Source organism: Nanorana parkeri, unplaced genomic scaffold (assembly GCF_000935625.1).
Source record: "Nanorana parkeri isolate BGI_ZX_2015 unplaced genomic scaffold, ASM93562v1 scaffold1874, whole genome shotgun sequence".
Taxonomy (NCBI): domain Eukaryota; kingdom Metazoa; phylum Chordata; class Amphibia; order Anura; family Dicroglossidae; genus Nanorana; species Nanorana parkeri.
This window is the reverse complement of record NW_017308142.1, coordinates 247,906-273,566: the sequence shown is the minus strand read 5'-3', so window position 1 is coordinate 273,566 and position 25,661 is coordinate 247,906. Positions and strand designations below refer to the sequence as shown.

The window sequence follows — 25,661 nt, the reverse complement described above, 5'->3', positions numbered from 1 at the left end:
GCAGCATGGAGAGAGGTAAGTGCAGGGGAGGGAGGGGGGCGGCGGGGGGAGGACAGACCGGCACTCTGATTACAAGTGTTCTCGGCGACATCGCCGAGAACACTTGTAAAGAAACAAGTAATTTCTCCTATTCTACATTTAGCTCTGCTTGTGCAAAGCAGGGCTAAATGTAGAAAGTAAATTGGCGCCTGGAACTCTATGTTCCGGGTGTCGGGTGGTTCGCCCCTCTGCTCAATGCTGCCCCGAGGCCGGGCCTCGGTGGCCTTGCTGGGAATCCGACCCTAGTTGTGGCTTGTTTGAATACACCGTCATGCCTTTTGGGTTATGTAATGACCCAGCTACCTTCCAGAGTTTTATCAATGACATCTTTAGGGATCTTCTGGGTGTGTGTGTGTCGTCATATACCTCAATGACAATCTGATTTACTCCAATAATCTGAGCATCGGCAACACGTTAGATGGGTTCTGTCCCGTCTCAGGGTGCATAAATTATATGCAAAGCTAGAGAAGTGTACTTTTGAGACAACCACAATTCCGTTTCTGGGGTACGTTATCTCCCCTGACGGGATTGAGATGGATAAGTCCAAGGTGGATTGTATCCTAAATTGCCCTGTCCCTCACTCGAGAAAAACAGTGCAACGATTTTTGGGGTTTTTGAACTTCTACAGGAAATTCATAAAAAATGTATCTGCAGTAGTGAAACCCCTATCCAGGTTAACCAGTTCCAAATTGAAGTTCACCTGGACATGTGAGGCTCAGAATGCCTTTGATGAATTAAAAATTACATCTCCCCGACCCATCCTTACCGTACATTCTCGAGGTAGATGCTTCACATGTTTTTCTTCAACCGGTTTGACTTTGTCATTACCTACAGGCCGGGGTCAAAAAATGGCAAGGCTGATTCACTATTAAGGAGAGACAAAATACCCAAATCCACGGCTATACCCAGTTCCATTATTCCTCAAGAAAAAGTAATCTCCGCCACAATCAATTTGAAGGAACAGCTTAGAGTAATCTTGTGTTCCACTGCGGACCTTGTATCGGATCATGAGGGGTTACATAGTATTTGAGGTTGAATAAGGACATACGTCCATCAAGTCCAACCTATTGCTGATGTGTGCATATGTATAGGTCCATGTATCATCTCGTTCTTAATACCTATACCCCTGTATATTACGGTCTCTCAGGACATCGTCCAAAAGCTTCTGGAATGATTCCACACTCTTAGCTGAAATCACTGCCTGTGGCAGCGTGTTCCAGACCTTAACCGCTCTAACTGTGAAGAACACCCTTCGCCCCATTGAGCTGGAATTTTTTCCCACCAATTTTAGGTGGTGGCCTCTAGTCTTTGTTAAGGAGTTAATCGTAAAGAGTTTGTTGCTAATGTTGCTGTCACCATTGAACATCTTGTACATGAAAATCATATCCCCCCTTAATCTCCTTACTTCCAACGTGAACATGTTTAAATTTAGTAGCCTTGTCTCATAGCTCTGGTCCTCCATTCCCCTAATTAGTTTGGTTGCCCTCTGCTGGACTCTCTCCAGCTCAAGGACATATTTTCTGAGTACTGGTGACCAAAACTGGACCGCATACTCCATGTGAGGCCGAACCAGTGATCTATAAAGTGGCAAAATTATAGACCTGTCTCTGCAATACATTCCCTTCTTAATACAGGATAGGACCCTACTTGCTTTGTTTACAGCAGCCTGGCATTGCAAGCTACCATTCAGTCTGTGGTCTACAATGACTCCCAAATATTTTTATATTTCTGAATTCCCTAGGGGCATACCCATAATTGTATAACCCATGTGCTTATTTTTAACCCCAAAGTGCATTACTTTGCATTTATCGACATTAAACCTCATCTGCCATATATTTGCCCACTCCCCTATTTTATCCAAGTCCTCCTGTAATGTCATACTGTCTAAGTCCGTTTCAATTACCCTCCCGATTTTGGTATCATCAGCAAACACTAAAACATTGCTATTCACACCCTCCCCTATGTCGTTAATAAACAGGGTGAACAGCATGGGACCCAGCACAGAACCTTGAGGCACACCACTCATGACACTAGCCCAGTTTGAAAAGCTGCCATTTATTGATACTCTCTGGACATGTTCCTGTAGCCAGTTATTATATAAGGACTCAAAACTCTACATTCCCCCTTCCATGCAGGTACAGATTCTCAAATTGATGCATGACATACCAATTATAGGCCATCCTGGAATGAACAAGACCTTAGATCTAGTTAAACGCAATTTCTGGTGGCCGGATATGTCCAAAATCATACGTGAATTTGTAGCTACTTGCGAAATTTGTTCTACCTATAAGCATGACAAAGGACGACCTATGGACTTTTAACCAATCTTTCTATACCTAACAAACCCTGGGAAGTTGTCTCCATGGACTTTATCGTGGAATTACCTCCTTCCAGGAATCACAACACCATCCTTGTTGTGGTAGATTTAATCACAAAAATGGCACATGATTCCTCTCCCTGTCAGTGGGGTATTTTCTTGGACGCAGGTCAAACATTAACTTTCAGGAGTTAACAAACTCACGGTATGTCTTCCCATCCCCCGAAAATGGTTCTGGAGGGCTGACTTTAGGTTCAGGGCCCTCTCTGGGTACAGCCGCATTCTGTGCAACAAGATTGCGTAAGGACTGGTTTTCCAGTTGGAGATCATGCACGGACTGAGTCAGAGTTTCAACTCTCTGGGAGTCTATCTCAGACTCAGAATTCGCAGCCCTAGATGTCACTGCTACCCCTAACAGCCGGGAGAGCAGCACATCTAGTCCGGGTGGTGAGGGTATTGCAGGAAGGCCTAGACAGGTTGTGGTAATAGGGGATTCTATAATTCGGAGGACTGATAGAATAGTTTGTCGCCCGGATCGCCTCAACCGGATGCTTTGCTGTCTCCCTGGTGCCAGGGTTCGGCATGTGGTGGACCAGGTGGACAAGTTACTTGTTCCATGTTGGGACGAATGACAGAATATATGGAAGATGGAGGATCCTTAAAAATCAATTTAAAGAACTAGGTTGCAAGCTGAAGGGAAGGACCTCCAAGGTAATATTCTCTGGAATATTGCCTGTGCCATGCGCAACGCAGGACAGACAGCGGGAGCTTAGAGAACTAAATGCATGGCTGAAGACCTGGTGTAGGAGGGAAGGCTTTGGGTTTCTAGAGCACTGGGCCGACTTTTCATTGGGGTACAACCTATATGCTAAAGTTGGTCTGCACCTAAATGGAAGGGGGACTGGTGTGCTAGGGGAGAGGTTCATGGGAGGGTTGGAGGAGTATTTAAACTAGGATCAAGGGGGGAGGGAAAGATGGAATATAATGGGGCAGATACGTCAAACAGGGGTTGGGCTATAATGGAGGGTGGAGCAGGGGTAGATGGGGGGAGGGAAATCAAACTAGATAAGGAAATCCTCATGTTGCACACAAACATTTGAGATGATGGTACTGTTTGTACTACAGCAAAAGCTACATCAATTACAAGTATAACATGTAAAAATGGCTTGAATTGTTTGTTCGCCAATGCCAGAAGTCTGCACAGCAAAATGGGAGAACTGGAAGCTTTGGAGCATGAGGAGAACTTGGACTTCATTGGTATTGCTGAATCTTGGCTGGTTCTTCACATGATTGGGCTGTTAATATTCCTGGTTATACTCTCTTCCAAAGAGACAGGGTAAAACGAAAAGGTGGCGGGGTTTGTCTCTATGTGAGGAGTGATCTTAAAGTGAGTGTGAAAGAGGACTTTGTTGATGGTGAGTGTGATGGTGCTGAGGCGTTATGGGTGAAGTTGTATACTGGTATGCATAACGCAAAGGTAATTGTTGGAGTTTGTTACAGGCCCCCCAGCGTTACTGAAGAGATAGAGACTCAGCTCCTTAAACAAATGGAAAAGACTGCAAGGGCGGGGACAGTAGTATTAATGGGATATTTTAATTATCCTGACAATGACTGGCATAATGGCACTGCTGGAACAGTAAAAGGCCGGACATTTATAAACTTATTACATGATCATTTTATGGTACAGTTTGTAGAAGCCCCAACTAGAAATAATGCTCTGCTGGATCTGGTAATCTGAAACAATGCAGAGCTTATTACAAATATTCATATAAAAGAACATTTGGGCAGCAGTGACCATAATATGATTTCATTTAGCTTAAGTTGTAAACAACATTCACATACTGGAAAAATAAAAACACTTAACTTCAGGAGATCAAATTTTCCCATGATGAGGGCTGCTCTTAAAGACTTAGAGTGGGAGGCAATATTTTCATCGAAAAACACTGTACAAAAATGGGAATGCTTCAAAACAATTGTTTGCTACCATACGGCAAAATATATTCCAGTAAGCAATAAGCTTAAAAGGCTAAAAGTAAAACCCATGTGGCTGACATCCAATGTTAAAAAAGCCATAAACAATAAGAAAAGGGCGTTTAAACAATATAAAAATGAAGGAACACCATCGTCCTTTGAAAGCTACAAAGAATATAATAAAATATATAAAAAGGAAATAAAGCTTGCAAAGATTCAAAACGAGCGACAGGTTGCAAAAGATTGCAAGATTAACCCTTAAGATGATGAAAAAAAGGAGAGACAGGGGAGCGTGGGATGCACACATAATACATCTTAATACATTACCAACAGCGCTTGCGTATATGAATTGTATTTAATAGCTTTTTAGTCACATGAAAATATGAATCAAACATTTCATGATCTACAATTGATGTATATTTTGTAAAACTCTCATAATATTTGTTTTGGTTTAGTCCATAGATTATTCTACACAATGGAGCGAAATTAATAGATTAGCAAAGGAAACAGTACATGATAGACATTTTTATATTGGATCTATTATTAGTTGATATAAAGTGGAAACTATATTGTGGAAACTATAGCAGGTATATGTGTGGGAAAGATCACTGAAATACACCAAGGTGCGGGAAAATAGGAGGAAACATTTCCCGCACTCCATGTCAGTGGGTCTCCGCGAAGTCCAGTCAACGCATCCCCTCTAGAACGGGAGTAGGAACCGCTGTATGGAGTCCGCCAAGGACCACAGATCATGAAATCCCGTAAGGAGTGAATTAGATACTGTACAAAGTATCTGTTGAATAAGAGCACATAGATACATCCATGCAGACATGGCCTTCCATATCCGCTGGTTTAACCATGGGAGCGGCGCAGTCCGAACAGTGGAGTCCACCAGTAATAGATGGAGACCACTGTTCAGAGTGCACCGCAGCCCCCAAAAGACACCCGACTCCGCAGAGACAGAAAAAACTCCCTAATCTATGCATTTTCCGCACTAGACTATCATGGGCCATGGTGCAGTCCAGGCAGTGGGTCCCATCCAGAGATGGGAACCACTGCGAGGAGTGCACCACTGCCGTGGTTTTTTTGGGGGCTGAGGTGCACTCCGAACAGTGGTCATATAAAGAACTTGGTGCCAAATTATTTACGTTAAGGCCACTGCAAAGGACAAGGGGACACTCTTTGCGTCTGGAGGAAAAGAGGTTTAACCTTTGCATACGGAAAGGATTCTTCACAGTTAGAGCGGTGAAAATGTGGAATAGACTCCCCCAGGAGCTAGTTCATGCTAGTTCGGTTAATTGTTTTAAAAAACATCTGGATGTATTCCTAAATGCACAGAATATTACTGGATATTGAGTTCTTAGAGGTATATTAAGCATCAGAGATTGTTGATCCAGGGAATATCTGATTGCCTTATGGGATCAGGAAGGAATTTTTTCCCCTGTTGGAGCAAATTGAACCATGCTTTATAGGGGTTTTTTTTTTTTGCCTTCCTGGGTAATTGGTAATTGTGGGCATAGTGTTCTGTTTAGGCTTTTCTTCTTTTTTTTTTTTCTCTTCTTTGTATCTCTATAGGTTGGACTCTATGGACTTGTGTCTTTTTTCAACCTGACTAACTATGTAACTATGTGTGCAGCAAGCTCTGCTGGATCCATTGTATAGGTTCCACTATTCTGTAACACCCCTGTTGCTAAAGGGATGGACCACAGCTGCGGAGAGGAATAATCCCAGCAAACCCACTGGGGTTGTTAGATACGGCTATTCAGTATCGAACTCCTGGCGTCACTCTCAGACAGTTAACGGAGAGTTAGAAGTTCTACCATCATCCGCCATATTAGATAAGGGTGTGATTTTAGGGTTGAGCACCTCTCGGGTATTACCTCATACCCTCAAGAGGTGCAGCATAAGGGGTAAGTAAACGGAATCAAGTAATACAGTAGTCAGGTATAACCCCTTGCAGAAAGGTATGATGGGATCAGTAGTGCGGGTGATAAGGCTATTTGTAGATGTGTCCACTCTGTTATTCGCAGGTACAGAATAATTGGTTTAACACTTGAAGGATTTACACCCTAAGGATACCCAGTAGTATGAGCGTCAAATTCAGATATGGTTAATCCCCAACAGACAGTCTATGCAATCAAGGTATGGAACTTTATCCTATAGGGTTAAGGCCGAGTACTTGCGGTTTGTAGTAGGAATATTGCAGATAGTCACATCCAGGTAAGTATGGTTGAGGAGCTCCGGTTGTCAGCGCTAAGAGCAACCTCCAAAAGTGAGTTGTGTCAGCGGGGGTTCGGGAGCCAGCAGGGCGCTTAGTCCACAATAGTGGAACGCCATGCTGAGCTCCACCTCCCATCTTATCGAGGCGGCAGAAGTGCGGGGAGGAGCCACATGACATGCCGCACAACAGCTGCGTTCCACTGTGGAACGCATCTGGACGAGATCCTTACAGTTAGCCCCCTATGTGATAGCAATAAAGTTAAGTGATATTAAAGTTACAAAAATAATTAAATGTCACATTTGTAAAAAAATTTAAAGTCTTCCGCCCCCCACATACACATGCAAACATGCATGGAGTGCGCCTACGTGCGAAAACAACGATTGCATCCATTGCGCCGCACACGTTACATATCACCGCGAACGTTGCAGTGAGCACAATAATTCTAGAGCCATCAATCACTGATAACACTCAACTGATGAGCGGTAAAAGCTTTAAAAGCGTCGCCTATAGCCAATTTTGGGTATGGTTGTTTTTTGCGATTTTTCGCGGGCACACACAATTTTAAAGCTTGACATGTCTGGTGTCTATTTACCCAACGTGACCCCGCCTTTTATATTTTAACAAAACTATGGGTAAGAATAAATGTTTTATAACATAACGTAGGGAGAACAGGTTTTCTTTCAAAATTTTCGAAACTTTTTTGTTATATAGAAAAAAATTAAAACAACAGTGGTGATTAAATACCACCAAAAGAAAGCTCTATCTGTCCCCAAAAAATGGTATAAAAGTAATTTCAGTACAGCGTTGCATGACGTAATAAACCTAAAAGTACTGCAGCACTGAATACTGAAAAATGGCCTGGACAGGAAGGGGGTATAAACACAGTGGTCAGCAAGGGGTTAAATATTGGTGATTTAAAACAATTAATCTTCGCACAACATTTAGGGCTTGTTCACACTAAATCCAGTGCGTTCCCACAGTGCGATCACCTGCACAGGAACACATGGCACAGCAGCGTCCATGGTGCACTGCAATCGCAAAAAATAGTGCAACCAATCACACTGCTGTGCCATGCATTCTGGTGCGGGCAATCGCACTGCGGGAACGCACTGGATTTGGTGTGAACAAGCCCTAAATGTTGTGCGAAGATGAATTATTTTAAATCACCAATATTTAACTGAGAAGTGACATATGCAGAGCAGAGGAGGAATAATGACAACCATCAATTCCAATGTTCATCATTTTCTATTAATCTTTTTTCTAAAGCTGTTATGCTCACCAGTTCTGAAGAGACTCTGATGATTCTCTCTCACCACACACCTGCCCCCCACAGCCCTGCACAGCTCCGCTGCATCGTCCACCCACACAGCCGGAGGAGGAGAATCAGCTGACGCCGGCCCTGTATACTGGAGGATCAGGACCCCACAGTTGCCCCGTGTGTGCTTGACCTCGGGACCTGGCAGGGGTGCCGTGGACTGGTGTCACCCTCCTGGCGGGTGTCACCCAGGTGCGGTCCGCACTCCCCGCACGCCCCCAGTGAAGCCACTGACTGTACCTACACACACTCTTGCACCAATGCACACTACTACATTTGTGGTCACTTCACCACTGAACTTGCACACTTTCAGCTACTACTCCCACACAAACTTCCGCACTTGCTGCACTGAAGTGAACTCACACACTGATGGGATTGTAGACATGTGCGATTCGTTTCGTTCCGAAACAAAATTCTGAGATTCGGATGTATCCGAATTACAGCTAAAACGAACGCAAACTAATCCGAATTCCCGATTTCCCGAAATTCGCTAGCGGTAGTCCGGTCGAATTTTCGTTTATGACCGAAATTTTGTTGCAGCAAAATGATATTTAGGGGGGGGGGAATCTAATTTTTTCATTTTTTTTTTCATTTGCAGAAGATGAAAAAAAAAGCGCGTGATGTTCCCCCCCAATTCATACCAGACCCCTTAGGTCTGGTAGGAATGTTAGGAGGGACCCCACCCCAAGTTGAAACAAAAAAGTGCGTGGGGTTCCCCCCAAAATCCCTACCAGACCCTTTTAGGTCTGGTAGGAATTTTAAGGGGGAACCCCAGCCCCCCAAAAATGGGGGAAAATGTGTCCTACCAGACCCTTGATCCGAGCACTGACCCGGCAGATCAGGAAAGGGGGGCGATCGAGCGCCCCCCCTCCCTGCGCCTTACCAGGCCACGTGGCCTCGGCATTGGGAGGGTGTCCCCATGCCGATGGGGTCAAGGGCGTCTTCCCCACAACCCTAAACATGGGGCTTATTTGCATCGGGGTACCCCTTTAAATAAGGGGGCACCCAGATGCCGCCCCCCCTTGTGAATGAGTAAGGGGTACTTGTACCCCTACCCATTCACTAAAGGGTTAAATCAAATAGTTAAATCCTTTAATTGAAAGAACAAACAGTCAATTTTTGACTATTCCTTTGATTAAAAAGAAAAAAAAATGGCTCTAGGAGTCATGCTGGCTGTTGGAGTCTCTCTGGATGATCGTGAGTGCCTAGATCCCAGCTAGCCTGCTCTACCGGGACTCCCCCTTTGCAGGACCGGAGACCTCGACCATGGAAGAATTGTTTTTGTTAGCTAATGTTCTTTGATTGTTTTATTCAGCAAGGTATTTCTCGTAGCTGTGGACTGGTCCTCGACTGGGATGTGTCGCCTACCGAGGGGGAGTCACACGACTGCAGCTTAATATGCCACTACAATGGTCCCCTTCTATGCTGACTTGCCCTCGATCGAGCTATTTGGTTTACCGAGGGGGAGTCACTACAGTACCCTTACATGGGCTATTAATGTAGATATCTGCAGAGAAGAAAAGATTTATTGTTTTCAGTTACTGTGTTCTGGGAGTGTGTCCTCATTTGGGCTGACTCACTCCCGGTCATGTTTGTCGTTTTGCCTGCCAAGAGGGAGTTACCCACTGGTAATTACCCATGCCATTTATTGAGGTTGAAATTGAAGTGCTCACGTGGCATTGATTCCCCCTGGGGACTGTCTTTGACCTAGACTCCCCTCCTGAGAGGGGGCAGCATGGAGAGAGCTGCGGCCCCCATTGCGGAAAGGATCTGGAAAGTATCTTGACAGGGATAGACGACTTCAGGGAGGGTCTCCTGGTTATTGGGGGAGACTTCAATCTCCTGTTAGATCCTAAGCTGGACTCCTCCAGATCGGCGACCCATCTGTCTAATGAGGCGTTTAATACTCCGTATTAAACAGTGTCTCCATGCCCAACCAACTTTCTGATGTATGGCAAATTCACCACCCCTCGGTCAGGCATTACTCCTTTTTTTCATATGCACAACAGACGTACATGCACATTGATCTCTCAGTCGGCTATTGGTAACATTTTCATCTCTGATCACACCCCGATTACGATCAATTTGGTAGTGGGATCTCTCAGTCGGCTATTGGTAAAATTTTCATCTCTGATCACACCCCGATTACGATCGATCTGGTAGTGGGTTCTTCGGAGATAAGACCATGGCATTGGCGTTTGAACGAGACTATGATTGCATCGGACCTGCATACATACTTTGCTCTGAACTCTGCCTCGGATTGCTCCTGTTATTCGATTTGGGAAGCACATAAGGCGTATATCAGGGGCACTCTGATCAGCCTGGGCTCACGGGTCAAGCGCCAACGCCTCCAACAGATTTCTTCTTTGTTGTCCTTGCTCTTCCATGCTCTTGAACTTCATCATAAACGTGACCTTGACTCCGCTCTTTCGGTCCAACTATCGCTGCTAAGAGACTCCTTTCGCTCCTTGTGCCTGCAATGAGCTAAAGCGATGCTGGCTAAATGCCGGAGACATTTCTACGAGCACAGCAACCAATGTAGCAGATCAATGGTCCATGCCCTACGTCAACAGAGATCTAAAACCTTTATTCCAGTTATAAAATCGCCCTCTGGTTTCCTGTTACACCTCTCCTCCCATATAGTGGTGAACTTCCGTACTTACTACTCCTCTCTCTATAATCTCCCGCAACCGCGTTCGGCGGCGGGGGTAACGGAGCGCCTCTCCCGTGTTAGGGCATATTTAGCCTCCTCTGGCCTTCCCGCCCTTCCGCACAAGGTTGTCACCCTATTAGAAGGTCCGATCACTGAAACCGAACTGGAGAATGCCTTAAAACAGACACAATCAGGTAAAGCCCCTGGCCCTGATGGGTTCACCCTGCAATACTACAGACAATATGCCCCTATTCGTATCTCCCATTTTATACAGGCACTCGATTTGGTACGGAAAATGGGAGAATTGCCTGGTGATTCACTCTCCGCCCACATAACGGTGATCCCGAAACCGGGAAATGACCCGCTGGTGTGCCGGAGCTATCGCCCCATTTCCCCCATGTCGATACCAAATTGTTCCCCAAAATCTTATCGACGCGCCTCCTTCCTTATATTAGGGACATAATACACCCAGACCAGGCGGGTTTCATCCTGTCCCATGAGGCGAGGGACAACACCTCCTGGGCCTTAAATCTCATGCACTCTACCCTGTCACGGGCAACCCCAGCCTTTTTATTATCTACTGATGCAAGGAGAAGGCCAGGACAGGGTAGACTGGTCCTTTATGCATTTGACCCTAGAACACCTGGTTTTGGGTCCACATATGCTCTCCTAGGTGATGTCCCTATATTCCCGACCGTTGGCATGGGTTCAGTTTAATGAATCACTATCGGAACCATTTCCTATCGCCAACGGTACACGTCAGGGGTGCCCGCTGTCCCCTTTGATTTTTGTCCTTACTTTGGAACTCCTCCTACAAACGATATGCTCCAATTCGAACATTAGGGCTTAGAGATTGCTGCCCAATGCCATAAAGTGGTGGCATACACAGACAACCTGCTCTTCTTTCTAGCTGCGCCGGACATATCCCTCCCGAACTTGCTTGCTGAATTCAGACCTTATGGAGATCTATTGAACTGTCACATCAATGGCCAAAAATCCGAGGCCTTGAACCTCACCTTACCTGCCTTTCATGTCCAGTGCCTTTGTAGTAATTTCCCATTTTGGTGGTCCACGACCTTTCTTAAAAACCTTGGCATTCAGCTCCCGAGCAACTTGGCCGACACCTGTTCTTTAAATGACCTCCCCCTACTACAGCAGATAAAAAGAAAAAAGCGGATCTCCAGGACTGGTCACGATTGTCATTCTTGTGGACGGGTAGGTGTAATGTCATCAAGCAGAACATCCTACCTAGACTGCTATATCCCATACAAGCGCTCCCCATCTCGATCCCCAGAGGATGTTTTACGTCTGTCCAATCTCTGATCTCGAAATTCGTGTGGGGCTCTAAGCCGATCAGACTGAGACATTCAATGCTGCACCTTCTCAAATGATTTGGGGGTTTGGCTCTCCCCGATATTCATTACTACTATGAGGCTGCTCATTTAGCACGCATTTTGGATTGCTGTCGCCACGCTACCCAACAACCGTAGGTGTCCTTGGAACAGTCCTTTTCCTTACTCCCTCTCAGGGCACTCCCTTGGTTCCCCAAAATTCCTATGGCGCTTCGGTCTCACCCGACGCTGGGACTGACATGGAAGACTGCACGCCTACTCTTTGACACTAAACACCTTTCTCCTTCTCCCGGTGATAAGCTCCCCCAATTTCACCCCTAGACTGCAGGATCCTGCTTCTTTACTACTGGGTGAACGCAGACAGTGCAGGGCTCCGCACTTTCTCCGGGGGCCCAAATGGCCTTCTGTATCTGAGATTACCGACGACACCATCTTGGCACCATTGGAGTTTTGGCGCCACTACCAACTAGCCCACTTCCTGTCTTCCTTACCGTGCCCAGTTTCCATAGCCCGACCACTCACGGGCTTCAAGAGGGAATGTGTCTCTACAGGTACGTTGTCCAAAACCCTTTCCCTATGTTACCAGTTTTTACTCACTTCTGATATTGACATGCCCTTGCCGTTCCTCGACAGATGGGAACGGGGTCTGGAGGTTTCCTTCTCGCCCTTGGAGAAATCTAAATTACTACTGCTATCCTTGAAATCCTTTGCAATAGATATCAGGAATCGAGATACAAAATCCTGACCCGGACCCGATGGTACCAATACACCACCCCCCTCTGCAGTCGTTCTGGACTCAGGTGCGGTACTCTGAACACCAGGGTACCAAAATCTCCCTCTTTTTTCTTCTCCACTACAATTCCCGCCCCCTGGGATATAGAAATTCAGTTATCATCCACCTTGTCAATGTGGCACGCACATGTATCCCTGTCCTATGGAAGCAGGCTTCTCCTCCCACCATCCAGCTATGGTTTAGCAAGATTAATGATATCAGACACATGGAGGACCTTACCAGGTCCCTCAGGGGAACGGTGGCCCGGTTCTGTAATACGTGGTATTGGTGGGACGAGTTTGCCGCTACTCAGGAATATATGGGTCTCCTGGGGGTGAGTTCTCAGAGGAAGCACTTCTCTCTTTACCCTCCCTCTCCTTCTCTCTACCCTCTTTTCTTCCCCCCTACTCTCCCTTTTGTGCCTTTCCTATTTTGTGTTTTCTGTTCAGTTTTTGGTGCAAGCGGGTGGCCTGGAAGGCCCTGCCGACCCAGGTTGGAAGCTCATGAGCATATAGTCTGTAAGACTACACAGTGGACGCGTCAGACATAGAATTATAACCGTATGCACTCTCTTAGCACTTCGTCACATACCCGACTGCGAGGCGGTCGGCGGGGGATAGTGGTGTCCACTGTCGACTGCCCCCGCTATGCAATTTACTGTATTTTATGCCATGCGTAATTGTCCCACATGTGTGTTTTACGGTAGCTGCGTCCACCACCTGAATGTTGGTTACGAACTAGTATGTGCTCTGTGTGATCCTTATTTGTTCTGCTCAATAAAATAATTTATGGAAAAAAAATAGGGGAAGTTGGTTTTGTTGGGTCACAGTATGACACAAATTGGGTATCTGCCCGCTGGATCACAGATGGTAAATATTGACTTACTAAAGTCACTAGATTTACCATTTTATTGCTAAATACAATCAAAACCCCTCTACGTTTGCATGGGGCATTGGCCATGTAAATGTGCGGGAAGTGGCAGCTGCAGCTGCATTGGAGGAGAGATGTGTCTCCTAAATGCAAACTATATCAGCATGGGAGGATCTGAAAAAGCGAAACGCTTTGGTTCTTTTGTTTGGGGAGTTTAGACATTGTGTATTCAGACTAAGTATTTTCAGCGACATGGTTTCAATATTGAAAAATACAAGATAACTGGTCGTGTAAAAAATGTGTCCCTTATATGAATCTGTACCCCCCCCCCAACTATGGTCTAGAAAAGAGGCAGAAGGGAAGGTGGAGAGAATGAGAGAAAGAAGTAAGGGATATATGACAGGCACAGTGAGTTTATACTGAGTGGCCAGATTATTATGACGACCTGACGTTTGTAGGCAAATTAGCTATAATTAGCTATAATTTCGTGCTGAAGTTGCTAGAGGGCCAGACCATTATAAATAGGGAAGCAGGTTGTTTACCACGACAGTAGAAGTTATTTTTTCCTGAAGATATGGGTAAACGACGCATTTTAACAGCCTTTGAACGGGGGATGATTGTTGGCGCTCGGAGCCATGGAGCGAGTATCAGCAAAACAGCAGAATTCGTTAAATGTTCAAGAGCAGCTGTTGTTAAAGTGTTTAAAGACTGGACTGTCCGCCAAAAATCTGGGTCTGAACGTGCAAATTGTGGCCGTCAGCGACTAGTCAATGTTAGGGCAGAACGGAGAGTGGCAAGACTGGTACTCTGTGAATATATACAGAGATATGGAAAACTGCTGGTGGTGACTGGTTTTAAAAGCTGCAAATGAATTTGTAGGTGATTTTTAAAATATTGAAGATGTGATTTCTTTTTAATTTCTAATAACATTCTTATTCTTCTTTCAGCTAACTCTGTGAAGTTCCGCAAACCTAAAATGATGATGCCTACAGGCAGTACGAGCCACTACTTGGCACTAAAAGGAATGCCTCTGCAGTTAGAGTGTATAGCCCAAGGACTGTAAGTGCTGTGATTTTGCTACAATATCAGGATGCAGAGATTGTAGCCAAACAAGTTTGAAGAATCATTCCACAAGAATTGTTTATCTTACTGCCACATAACATAACCAAATTTAATTTCAGGGAAAAACATTCAAACTATAGAAAAACACTTTATGGGCACTGAATGGCATTCATAATCAATCATGCAAGGTTAAAAAAAAATTAACATCTGTGTGTAGCTAGTTTGAATTTAGGATAAAAAAACAAAACTCCAAACCTTTATATGCCTGTAATAGGTTTCCATCTTATAACAGTCATGGTAATGCAGTGGGGGTGGACATACACAGCATGGCTCATATTAACTGATAACACTTTTTATGTGTACACAAACATTTTTTAGATCTGATTTGCTTCGCTTTACAAGACAAATGTGAAAGCAACCCAGAAGCAGATTGAATCAACTCATAAGCTAATTTGAAGCAGATAAGAAACAAATCAGAAGCAAGTCAAAGCAGTAAAAATGCAAAAATACATAGGGGAGTTGACTGACTTATGATCTTGACACGTGTGTACGTTAACCTTAAAGTTAGTTGTGTAGAAACTAGGGGTGCACAGATAACAGTTCAGATACCAGTGCCGATACTTGGTATTTTCACCAGGGTTGCAGCTGCAACTTGGCCCTGGCACTCCACCACTGTCCTGAAATCATTAGTCTGTATTGTTTTAGAAAAACTGTCACATGGCAATAAAAAAAAAAAAAGTATCAGTAACTTGTACATAGTTACATAGCATTTGGGGTTGAATAAAGACATACGTCCATTAAGTCCAACCTATTGCTGATGTTTATAGGTCCATGTTTCATCTCATTCTTAGGAGTACTTGTAGGCAGTGAGTTCCAGACCTTAACCGCTCTTACTGTAAAGAACCCCCTTCGCCCATTGTGCTGGAATTTTTTCTCCAGCAACTTTAGGTGGTGGCCTCTAGTCTTTGTAATTGAGTTAATCTTAAACAGTTTGTTGCCAATGTTGCTGTCACCATTGAACATCTTGTACATGAAAATCATATCCCCCCTTAATCTCCTTAATTCCAGTGTGAACATGTTTAAGTTCAGTAGCCTTGTATCATAGCTCTGTTTACTATAATTAGGAAAAATTACAGAAAATTTTGGAAAAATAAAGTTTTTTTTACATTATGTTAGGAAACATTTTTTACCCAGTTTTTTGGTAAAATATAAAATATCGGGTCACGTCGGGTAAATAGACAACACATTACCAGTCACTAAGGATTCCTTAAAAATTAGGAATAATGGTCTTGTTATAACCTGGCTTAGTTCCCTAAGTACCTTGGGGTGCAGGTTATCTGGTCCCACTGCTTTATTTGCATTGAGCATTTTAAGTCTTTGTTGTATCCCGCTTTCCGTCAACCATTTCCTCCTATTTTGTCATTGGTGCCGATGTGCACCATGACAACTGGGCTGTGCCCAACCCCATCTAGTAATCTGTCAATTCGCTCCGCAACGTGTTGAACACGGGCTCCCGGTAGGCAGCACACTGTTCGACGCTCACGGTTCCGATGACAGATTATCCTGTCAGTCCGCCTGATGATGGAATCTCCCACCACCAGGATCTGCCTCTCCTGACCCTCCATCCGACTCCCCTCCTCGCCGGAGCAGTCACTCCATCTGCGGATAGAGGATGCGTCCTGTCCAGCAGTGTCCCCCCTGAACTGGTATCCCCAACATCATGCAACTTGGCATACTTATTGGGGTGAACCAGATCAAGGCTTCCCTCTCCCCCGCCTTCTAACAGTAACCCAGCTCCCCACCTCGGGATCCTGCTCCTCCGACCCCCCCTTCTCATCCAGACCCCCCTCCACCACAGCCTGGTGCGTTATGTCTGGACTCTTTTTCATGACTGTTATGCTCCTTAGTGTTGCCAGTTTCTTGCTTAGATCCAGAATCTGGGTTTCCAAACAAGCAACTCGCTCACATCTAGCGCAAATGTATTCCCCCCTCGAACGCATGTTCAAGGAACGCATACATTGCACACGACATGCACCTGGTTGCATACCAACTCATGGAAGACATTATTTTATTTATATATCTATTTATTTATCTATTTACTTTTATATTGTTTTTATGTAAATAGACACTACTTATTTTGTATTTATTTATCTAAGGTTTAGTGGTTCACAAGTGGCACGTTCAATAACTTGTTTGTTAAACTAAATTTAATTTATACCACCACCATGGAATAAGTTATACTATCTTCCAGTGGTTAGCTTACACACTGCCCTGCGGTTAAATTATATTAAATGAAATTTAATTAAATTGCACTAGCGCCTAGGGGTTGGATTTATTTTATTTATTCATTTATTTTTATTTATTTTTTGCACTGTGATAGTACTGTAATACTTTATAAATACTAACGGTTCCCGCCGACTCCCCGGGCTCTGGTCTCGCCGTCCCCCGGGCTCCGGTCCCGCCGCCTCTCACGGCACCCTGCCTCTCTCGGCGTCCCTCGCCTCTTACTCGTCACTCACGCTGTCGTGTGCGTGCGTGCTAGCTCCCATCTGCCGCTCTGCTCCAACTTCCGGGTAGTGAAATGACGAGCATTGATGAGCAAGTGCCCATAGTTCCCACAGTACAAGCAAAGGTATGTACTTGCACTTGGTCTGCACATTTTTTTTATCTGTGCATCCCCATTAAAAATAAATTTATATATATTGATGTTTGGGGAATATAGCACAATGGTAAGCGCTAAGTGACCACTCCTGAAGCCGACTTTAACATAAAAGGACAGTCTTTATTCATCAAAAGTTCAACAGTCCATGAACGTCACAACATAACTTGCTTTTCTTCAGCATAAACAAAGCATAACAGTTCATTGGACCTTTCAATAACACATCATGTTTTGGTCTCACCGACATCTGGCTGTCCCATACACTCCCAGTGTTATAGTCCCAGGACTTTCCCTGGATATGCCATCCTCAACAGCTTTCCCCAGCTCCAAGACTTTTGGTATTCACCCTCGTGGGTAACTGTCCCTCTGTCTCTCTGACAGGTATCTCAGGGTCACCGACCCTCTGGACCTCTCCAGCCTTCCTGACTGTGTCACCTGTGCTCACGCACGCAGCAGCATCTGCCTGTAGCCGTGTGCCACCTGATCAGCCCAACCTGGCCACTGGCAACACCTGGCCCCAGTACTGGAGATCCCATCCCACTATAGTCCGGAAAACCTGGAAGGAACTGAGCAGCCAGTTCTCCTCTACAAAGGTATTCACATTGTGGAATCCTTTGTTCGCATCCGGAGGAGCGGACACACAGACAAAAACCGTCTGACCATCTGACACCTTTCAAAAACGTTTCCCTTTTGTCTCTGGTCTTGCCAAACAGTCCGTCATCCATAAAGGGGAATCCCAACTCCACTACACTATTGGAGGTACTAAGTGGACCCAGTACGGTCTTTTTACGTGTGCGTTTCCACCCATAACATTGTTCTTTCTTCGGGCCCACATCCTTCCTCTTTTTTACATAGCCTTTATCGGTCTCTACCGAGACAGTTGAAGTCAACCAGGTAGCAGTCTCTCTACTGTCACCACTATGGGGATTGTCACTACCCAACTCCTGGCAGTCCGTTACGCTAACCCCGTCAATCACTTTGGGGACACTAGCAGACTTCCCATTGACCCATTCGGTCAGCTCACCCCATTCAAGACTCAAGTCCTCGTCATTTGGGAATTTTCTAAACACCATTCCCTCGTTACTGACCCATTCAGTTTTGGTGTTGTTGCTCCCAGCAACCAACCCCTCTGGCTTTATTATAGTAACACCTTTGTCAGTTTGTACGTGCATCACATTCATCATTGCCATTACATCAGTACCTTCTAGCATTTTCCCCATATCCTTTTTAACCCTCTCTTTGGTTACAGGTGACATTTCCACTGGCCTTCTTTTCGGTCTCGGCCCTTCCGGCTCTAGAGGGAAACCTGCTGCTGCAACACACGCCCCCTGGTCCAAAAAGTGTCCAGCAGCCCCCTTGTCTAGGCCAGTGGATATGTTCACCACTCCACAGTCCAACACAAAAACCCCATGTTCCAATAAAACAGCATTTATGTGATTTGTTGTAGGAACCAGACTCTTACAATTTTTCATTTCAGTATATATTTCTCCACTGTTACCATTATCCATATCATCGTAGGACAACACAGTATCTGTAGAGGAACCAGACCCCTGGGAGTGTTCCTCTTCTCCGGCAATTTCATTGTTCCCCATTTCTCCTAGCAACTGCGCCAATGGCTGTCGCTCCTTAGTGCCACCCAGATCAACTTTAACCCTGTCCTGGGTTTCGGACAAAATTTCGGCTGCATCCTTACTATTACTTGGCCCATCCACCTGGTGAATCATAGCAGCTGACACCGCATTCGCACCCTCTTCTACCAGCTGATTAGCAGCCAACCCTTCTGGCACAGCAGAAATATTGTGTGTCCCGTCACCATCTAACACAGGTTCACCATTTACCATCAGTACATGTTTTATGTTTGATTACATTTTGTTTACCAATACCTCATGTTTGTTTATCTCTGGGGTCTCAGACAATATATCTCCCCCTAGAGGCAACAAACATTTGAGCAACTGATCCCAGTCTATGCAGTCTGGGCTCCCATCAAAGGTATCCCATCGTTCCAATAGCTCCCTCCAAGGAGACACCAAAGGCTGTGTGGTAAGCATTAATTCCTCAGTTACCATAACCGATGGGGTGTCCTTGTGTTCATACACACCCTGCAGTTTTACCACATTTGCACTATTCTGAGCTGGTGGCACTACATCACCCAGCTGAACATTACGCCGAGTACACTTTCCAGCAATTTCATTATTAAACTGTGTACCTTCAACTATAATCAATGGCATTATCGAATAATCCACATTTTGAGCCGTCGAGTCTGCAATTAACCCTGGCATCAACACTTTACTGTGACCCGTCATACCGGCACCACAATTACCCTGTGGAATCTCTGGCTCCACGCTCTTGAGCCCTTCCGAGATTTCCGAGGATATTTCTGTTGCACCCACCCTGGTTGCAAACAACGCATTTTCATCCCGACATGCATTTTTGACAATTATTACATCAACAATATCACAAGCATTTTTAACTCTTGCCTCTCCATATTCCTGTATACTGAGCAAAGGCAAGTCTCTCATAAAGTGACCCATGGGCCGCTCTACTGGTGTTACTCCCAGCTCACACACAAAGCTAGAGTCAATCTCTTTGACTATAGGGCACACAGTACCAGCAAACAATTCAGCAATGCCAGTCTTACCACCCCTCTCAGGCACCGTGGTTAACTTCATGTGTTGACCTTGTCCACTCATCTTTGGTGCCCCCTGTGGGCTCCAAGGAACTCTCCCCTGCGTTGCTAGGGGCAACTGCATACACATTAGCCTCCTGTCTTAGACTGTCAGGTTCAGTCTCCTGGTTATTTCTTAATCATTACAGTTGCTAAAATAATAGATAAAAAATAATATAACGACAATATGATAGAGATGAAATTGAGCTACTAGCATAGGAGAAATGTTCTTTCAGTCTGATACCTCTTAAAATGTTGATAAAACTCCATCCACACCTATACATTTTTTGGCAGATGCATTTTCTATTGAATCAATGTAAATAGTGTTGATATGCATTGTAATGGGTACTGCAGTGTTTTCTAATGCCTTGGTTCTCAACTGGTGGGCCGTGACCCAAAAGTTGGTCGCAACCCCATGTTCAGTGGGTCACCGCATGCCTTCCACTTTTCTAGGTGAGAGGCTCCTTAGCCTCCCCCTAGGGCAGCACTGTCAGTTCTCACAGCAAGCAGCCATTCAAAATATTTAAAAAATAAAATGTTTTTGTGTGGAGTGTGTGTGTGTGTGTGTGAGATTGTGTCTGTGGTTGTGTGTGTCTGTCAGTGTTTTTTAGGGCCCGTCCACACTAGTAGAGTGCATTAATTACACAGTTCCGTGTGAATAACGCACCTTACCACACAATCGCACCTACCACCCATTCTGGTGCGGGAGGTGTGTTGCATTGCCATTCATTTCTATGGCACCTTAAACACACCCCCCACCCACAGTTCGATCGCCCGCACCGGAACTCGTGGTACCGCAATGCGGTGCGACTTGGGTCACAACTTAATGACCAAGGACAAATGTGGGTCCTGAGGTTACACAGGTTGAGAACCACTGTTCTAATGGGTGCTATAATGCATATCCAGGCACATAAATATGCACCCAGGCAGCCACATGTATATTACACCATATGTTGACATGTTTTTATGTGTTTGCCTGCAAAAAAATAAATCCTTTCTAAATCTTTTGCCTACTGTGCATCCAGAACTGCTGGTTTGTAGCACAGGTAAAGCCTATTATAGAACCATTTATTTTAAACTGCACACAATTGTTTCAGGCTTGTTGGTCATCAGTAGGGATGGGATTTGGGTTTGGAGGTAGATCTCCTGGTTTCGCTGTTTAGCCAAATTCAGAATTTATGGCCCAAAATGCGTCCCCCCAACCCATCTTCTACTGTGTAATATTTGTCACTGGCTCAGATGGGTATCGAAAAGCCAAAATTCTGAAGAAATGGATAAGCTAGTTTCCTCACTATAAAAGCGTGGATTCACAGCATCCACAGAGAGTTTGTGTTGTTGCTGGTTAGGGAAATCTGACAAATCTGTGCAGGGAGAGTGTAGGTAGACATACTCTGCTCTACAGTGCTATACTGTACTTTACAGTACTTTATAATGTTATACTGTGGATTGCAGTGTGGTGGGCTATATACCCTTAAAAAATATGCATCACTTGTATAACTGATACTTCCAATTCCTGCTCTCCGAGGTCTTTTTTCTAATAGCACGATCCCATCTGCCAATGTGCAACATGATTGCCACTCTCCAATGTGAACTACAGACAGCTGTACTTTTATCTAATTTACTGCAGTCAATGTGCCCCGCTGGCTGATTGGTGGTTGATTGGCAGCTGATCTGATTATTTATCAGATGAGTCTGGGAATTCCTGTAACTGTCACTTTTGCAGAACAGCTTGATTGATAAATAAAGGATTTTGCTCATAGTTTAGGACACCTATGGGAGTATTCACTAAGCTGCCGAAGGCTGTTCGGCTATACACTTCAGCCGAGAACATTCATTCACCAGGGGGGTGCAGCTTCCCCCCTGTGAATGAGTAAGGCTTGTACCCCTAATCATTCACTAAAGGGTTGCAGGTAACTAAACACACAACATTTTGGTAAAAAATCCTTTAATTGAAAAAAAAAAACAAGAAAAGTTTTGTAATAAAAAGTCCTTTTTAATACAAAAAAATAAATCCCCAAAATTAAAAAAAAAATGGATCCACCAAGGTAATCCATTTTGGACAAAATAACATTATAAAATGCAGCGCATCATACTGCAGAAAGTGACATGGCCATTGAGGAGTTTATACCCAGCAGCCTATAAGCTTTACAAACATTGAGAGTATAGTTTTACATTCCAGTATAAAATACTGTACATGGAGGACTCCCTAAATTATACTTTTATTTCATAATCTCACATTTTCTTTTCATCTTTTCTGTATGGATAGCCCTACCCCAGACATTGAGTGGCTGTCTCTCACTGGCAATATGGACCCTAGTCGCCTTCATTTTGATGAATATAAGAAGATCCTTCGTATTGAAAATGTGAATGAAGATGATGATGGAGAGTACGAGTGTATTGCCAAGAACTCAGAGGGAGAAGTCCGCCACAAATACATCGTCACAGTGGAGTGTAAGTCTTGTGTTATGGTACCAAATAAATTATATATGTTACAGTTAGTAAATTGTTACTGGTATATCAGTAACATATTTAGATGAATGTAACTGGTATTGAATATAGGAAGTGGTATTAAAATGTTTGTTTTAAAAAAAAAATAAAGGTTAATAAATATTTTAAGCCTTTGCTGTTTAGTAATTTAATATTGTTAATATATTGCCATAGCGTATTATCACATACTTGAAAGCAGAGCATGAGATGGTGACAATGGCCAGTCTTACTGTTCCAGTCCAAATACCCCTGGGCTGGGAATGAAGCAATAAAGTAGTGGCATTAGTGCTGATGGTGAGATATCGGTGTTACCGTAACTTGGGAGCGATGTCATCCCGCTGATTAGGGACAATAGAGAAGTGCAGGTCACGTGGAAAAGATAGGTACTGGCCTATGTAACGGTTGAATGGAGAAGTACCAATTAAGCAGCAGAGTTGAATGAAAAATGTGTGGCAGTGATACTCATAGTTGCTAGCTCTGTGCAGCAAGTAAGCAAGAACCATAGGTACCAGCAGAACTGCAGCAGCAAGGAGGTAAGAACAACACCCACTAGGCACTTATGAGGTCCCCCTACCTATCCAGGGCTGGCGTGGAAGGACATTTCTGATGAATGGTGTTTACTAAATGTGGAGCTGAGATATCTGTGGCAGAAACCCAATTCTCTCCTCCGGGCCATAACTCTCTCAATCAGTTAAATAAAGGTGCTTCCCCCTAGAGTATTTGGAATACAATATTTGTTTGACTTCATACTGATCTGTGGTATCAGCTACAGGAGAAGGGTGAGGAGAAGAACAAGAGATGTGATTGAGGATTTTGAGAAGGGAGACGTGAAAGTCATTGAGGATTCTAAGATGAGGAGGCAGGCAGAGCCTAAAATAACTGGATTAACTTGCTAGAGGATTGGGAAGGGCCTGATGAAATGTGGGGGCCAATTTCAGGACTAGGATGATAATGATCCACCAATGCTTTATACCTGAAAGCCGGCAGATGAAGAATTAAAAGATGAAGACTCTTCCAGTTGGCAACATAAAAGAACCTGGACAAGGTGTCAGCACAGATGATTTTGGCTCCTGGTGAAAACGAAATGTCAAAATTGAACCAAGGGAAGAACAGAGCCTGTTGAGCTTGTTGGGGGTTCAAGCGCAGAGCAGATTGCAGATATTGCAAGTTTATATGGTTTGCGTAGATGGTGATGAGGTGAACCCTCTAAAAGATGTTGGCACTCTTATTTTGCAAGTTTAATAGCCAAAAGCTCACAGTCCCAAATGGTAGTTTTTTTCAGCATCAGAAAACTTCTTGTAAAAACATGCACATGGCAGAGGCTTGCTTTTGGAAGCCTGAAGTAGGGCAGCTCTGACACCTACTGAGGAGGCATCAACTTCCAGAGAAAGGGGTTTGGTTATGTCCAGATGTTAGAGAATGAGAGCAAAGGAAAAGGCTGCCTTGTGTCTATGATAAGCTTCAATGGCCTTGGGAGGCCAGGACCTTGCATTGGTGCCTTTACATTTTGTGATGTAATAGGGGCCACAAGAGTATAAACGTTTTTTGAATAAACTGATAAATGGTGAACCCCAAGAAGTGTTGAGTGGCTTTTAGTCCAGAGGGCTGTGGTCAGTCAGAAATGGCTCAGAGCTTGGTCAGATGCATGAGTTGACCCTGATCCATGATTATGTAGGAATTAAACTTGGGTTTGTTCGAAGAGGCATTTCTCCAACTATGCAAAGAGGCAGTTGTCTCAAAGTCACTGCAGCACCATTTTCACTTAGAGGTAGTGAGTGTCCATGTCAGGAGAGAAGATAAGGATGTTGTTAAGGTCTACTTTAACAGAAGTACATAACAGATTGTGGAGGGCCTCATTAAGGAAGTTTTGGAAGACAGCTGTGGCATTACATAAACCAAAGGGCATCACACAATGTCCCTGGTGTTTGAAGGTCGTCTTCTTCGATTCTAAACAGATCCTAAGATTCAGCTTGGAGAAGACAGGAGCACCCGATAGTCTGTCAAAGAGTTCTGAAATCAAGGGAAAGGGATGTTGCTGTTGACGATGATGGCATTAAGGCCTCTATAATTGTTGCAAAGTCGACACAAACTATCCTTCTTTTTAACAAAGAAAAACCTGGCTCATATTGGCAAATTGGATTTCCTCATGAACCCTTGTTGCAGGTTTTCCTGGATGTACTCAGACATAGCCCAAATTTTGGGAATGGAGAGAGGATAGACCAGGCCATAGGGAGCTGAGGTTCTTGGCAGGAGATCAGTGGGTTGGATGCTCGGTGAGGGGGGAGTTGCAAAAAAACATTGCAGAAGGACTGCTGGTGCGGAGGAAGTATGGGAGTGGCAGAAGTTTCAGCTTGGGTAGGCAACAGTCATGAAATTTTTTTTATTTGGGTTACATTTAATGGACATACACAAAATAGTCAAAAAGTGTTTTTTTTTTTAATTGTAAAAAACAAAAGTTGTGCGTGCATATGTATTCACCCCCTTTTATTACCTTTAGAACTCGCATAATAGGGGGTGTGGCTTTGGCATGGATGAGTGAAGCCGCACATTTGCTGAGCTCCCCGGCCTGCAGCCATTACAAGTAACTTGACAGCTGTACCTATCAGAAAAAGCTGCTTACAATGACGCCGGGGAGGAATGAGAGCGAGGGACATTCCTCCGCCCAACCTGATACCGCCATAGATCGCTTCCTGCCGCCGTCGGGGCCTGTTGCGTCTACACCTAAGATGGCGCCTGCAGCCTCCCCTTATGGCCGGCAGCCTGCGATGTCGCCTGATCCCTCTTTTTCCTGTTCCCTGGGACTCCAGCTTGTTGTTTTTTTTCATTTTTTCAAATTTTGTGGATTAGATAACCTTTGCTGTGTATTTACCATTATATACCATATGTGGTCTCTTTACACTGCTCCCTCCGTTGCTCCATGAGCAGGGGCAGTGGAGCAGGCGGTGGCTAGCTAGCCTCTGCGCTTTCCATCCTGCGGGGGGCCCGGTAGAGACCTACATATTGGGGGTCTTGGGGTGGACCCTCTGGGGTGGATAGGGGGAGGTCGGGCATGGATTAGTTAGCCTGAGTTTGACCAATGGTACTACTACTTATATCTTTTTAATTTTTTTAGCTATGCCATTTTGTCAGTTTGTCATGGTGATGTTGGGGGAGCCTCCCCTATATAAATAACTGCTTGACCTTAGGTTACCGTTGGCTCACAGCTGATTGGCCTGCCTTAGTTCCCCTTCTTTATGTTATCTTTGGGACCTCCATTTATCATTGGTCTCCTGAACAGC

The 25,661-nt window shown here is 44.6% G+C and overlaps 1 protein-coding gene across 1 annotated transcript in view; it reads left to right on the top strand.

The window, feature by feature from the left end:
- Window positions 1-25,661, top strand: part of LOC108799989 (neural cell adhesion molecule L1-like) — a 226,244-nt gene that overhangs the window by 100,906 nt on the left and 99,677 nt on the right. The window contains exons 6-7 of the mRNA XM_018571941.1: window positions 14,458-14,569; window positions 22,163-22,347. Of these exons, the coding sequence (XP_018427443.1) occupies window positions 14,458-14,569; window positions 22,163-22,347 (297 nt within the window). The remainder of the gene's footprint in view (window positions 1-14,457; window positions 14,570-22,162; window positions 22,348-25,661) is intronic.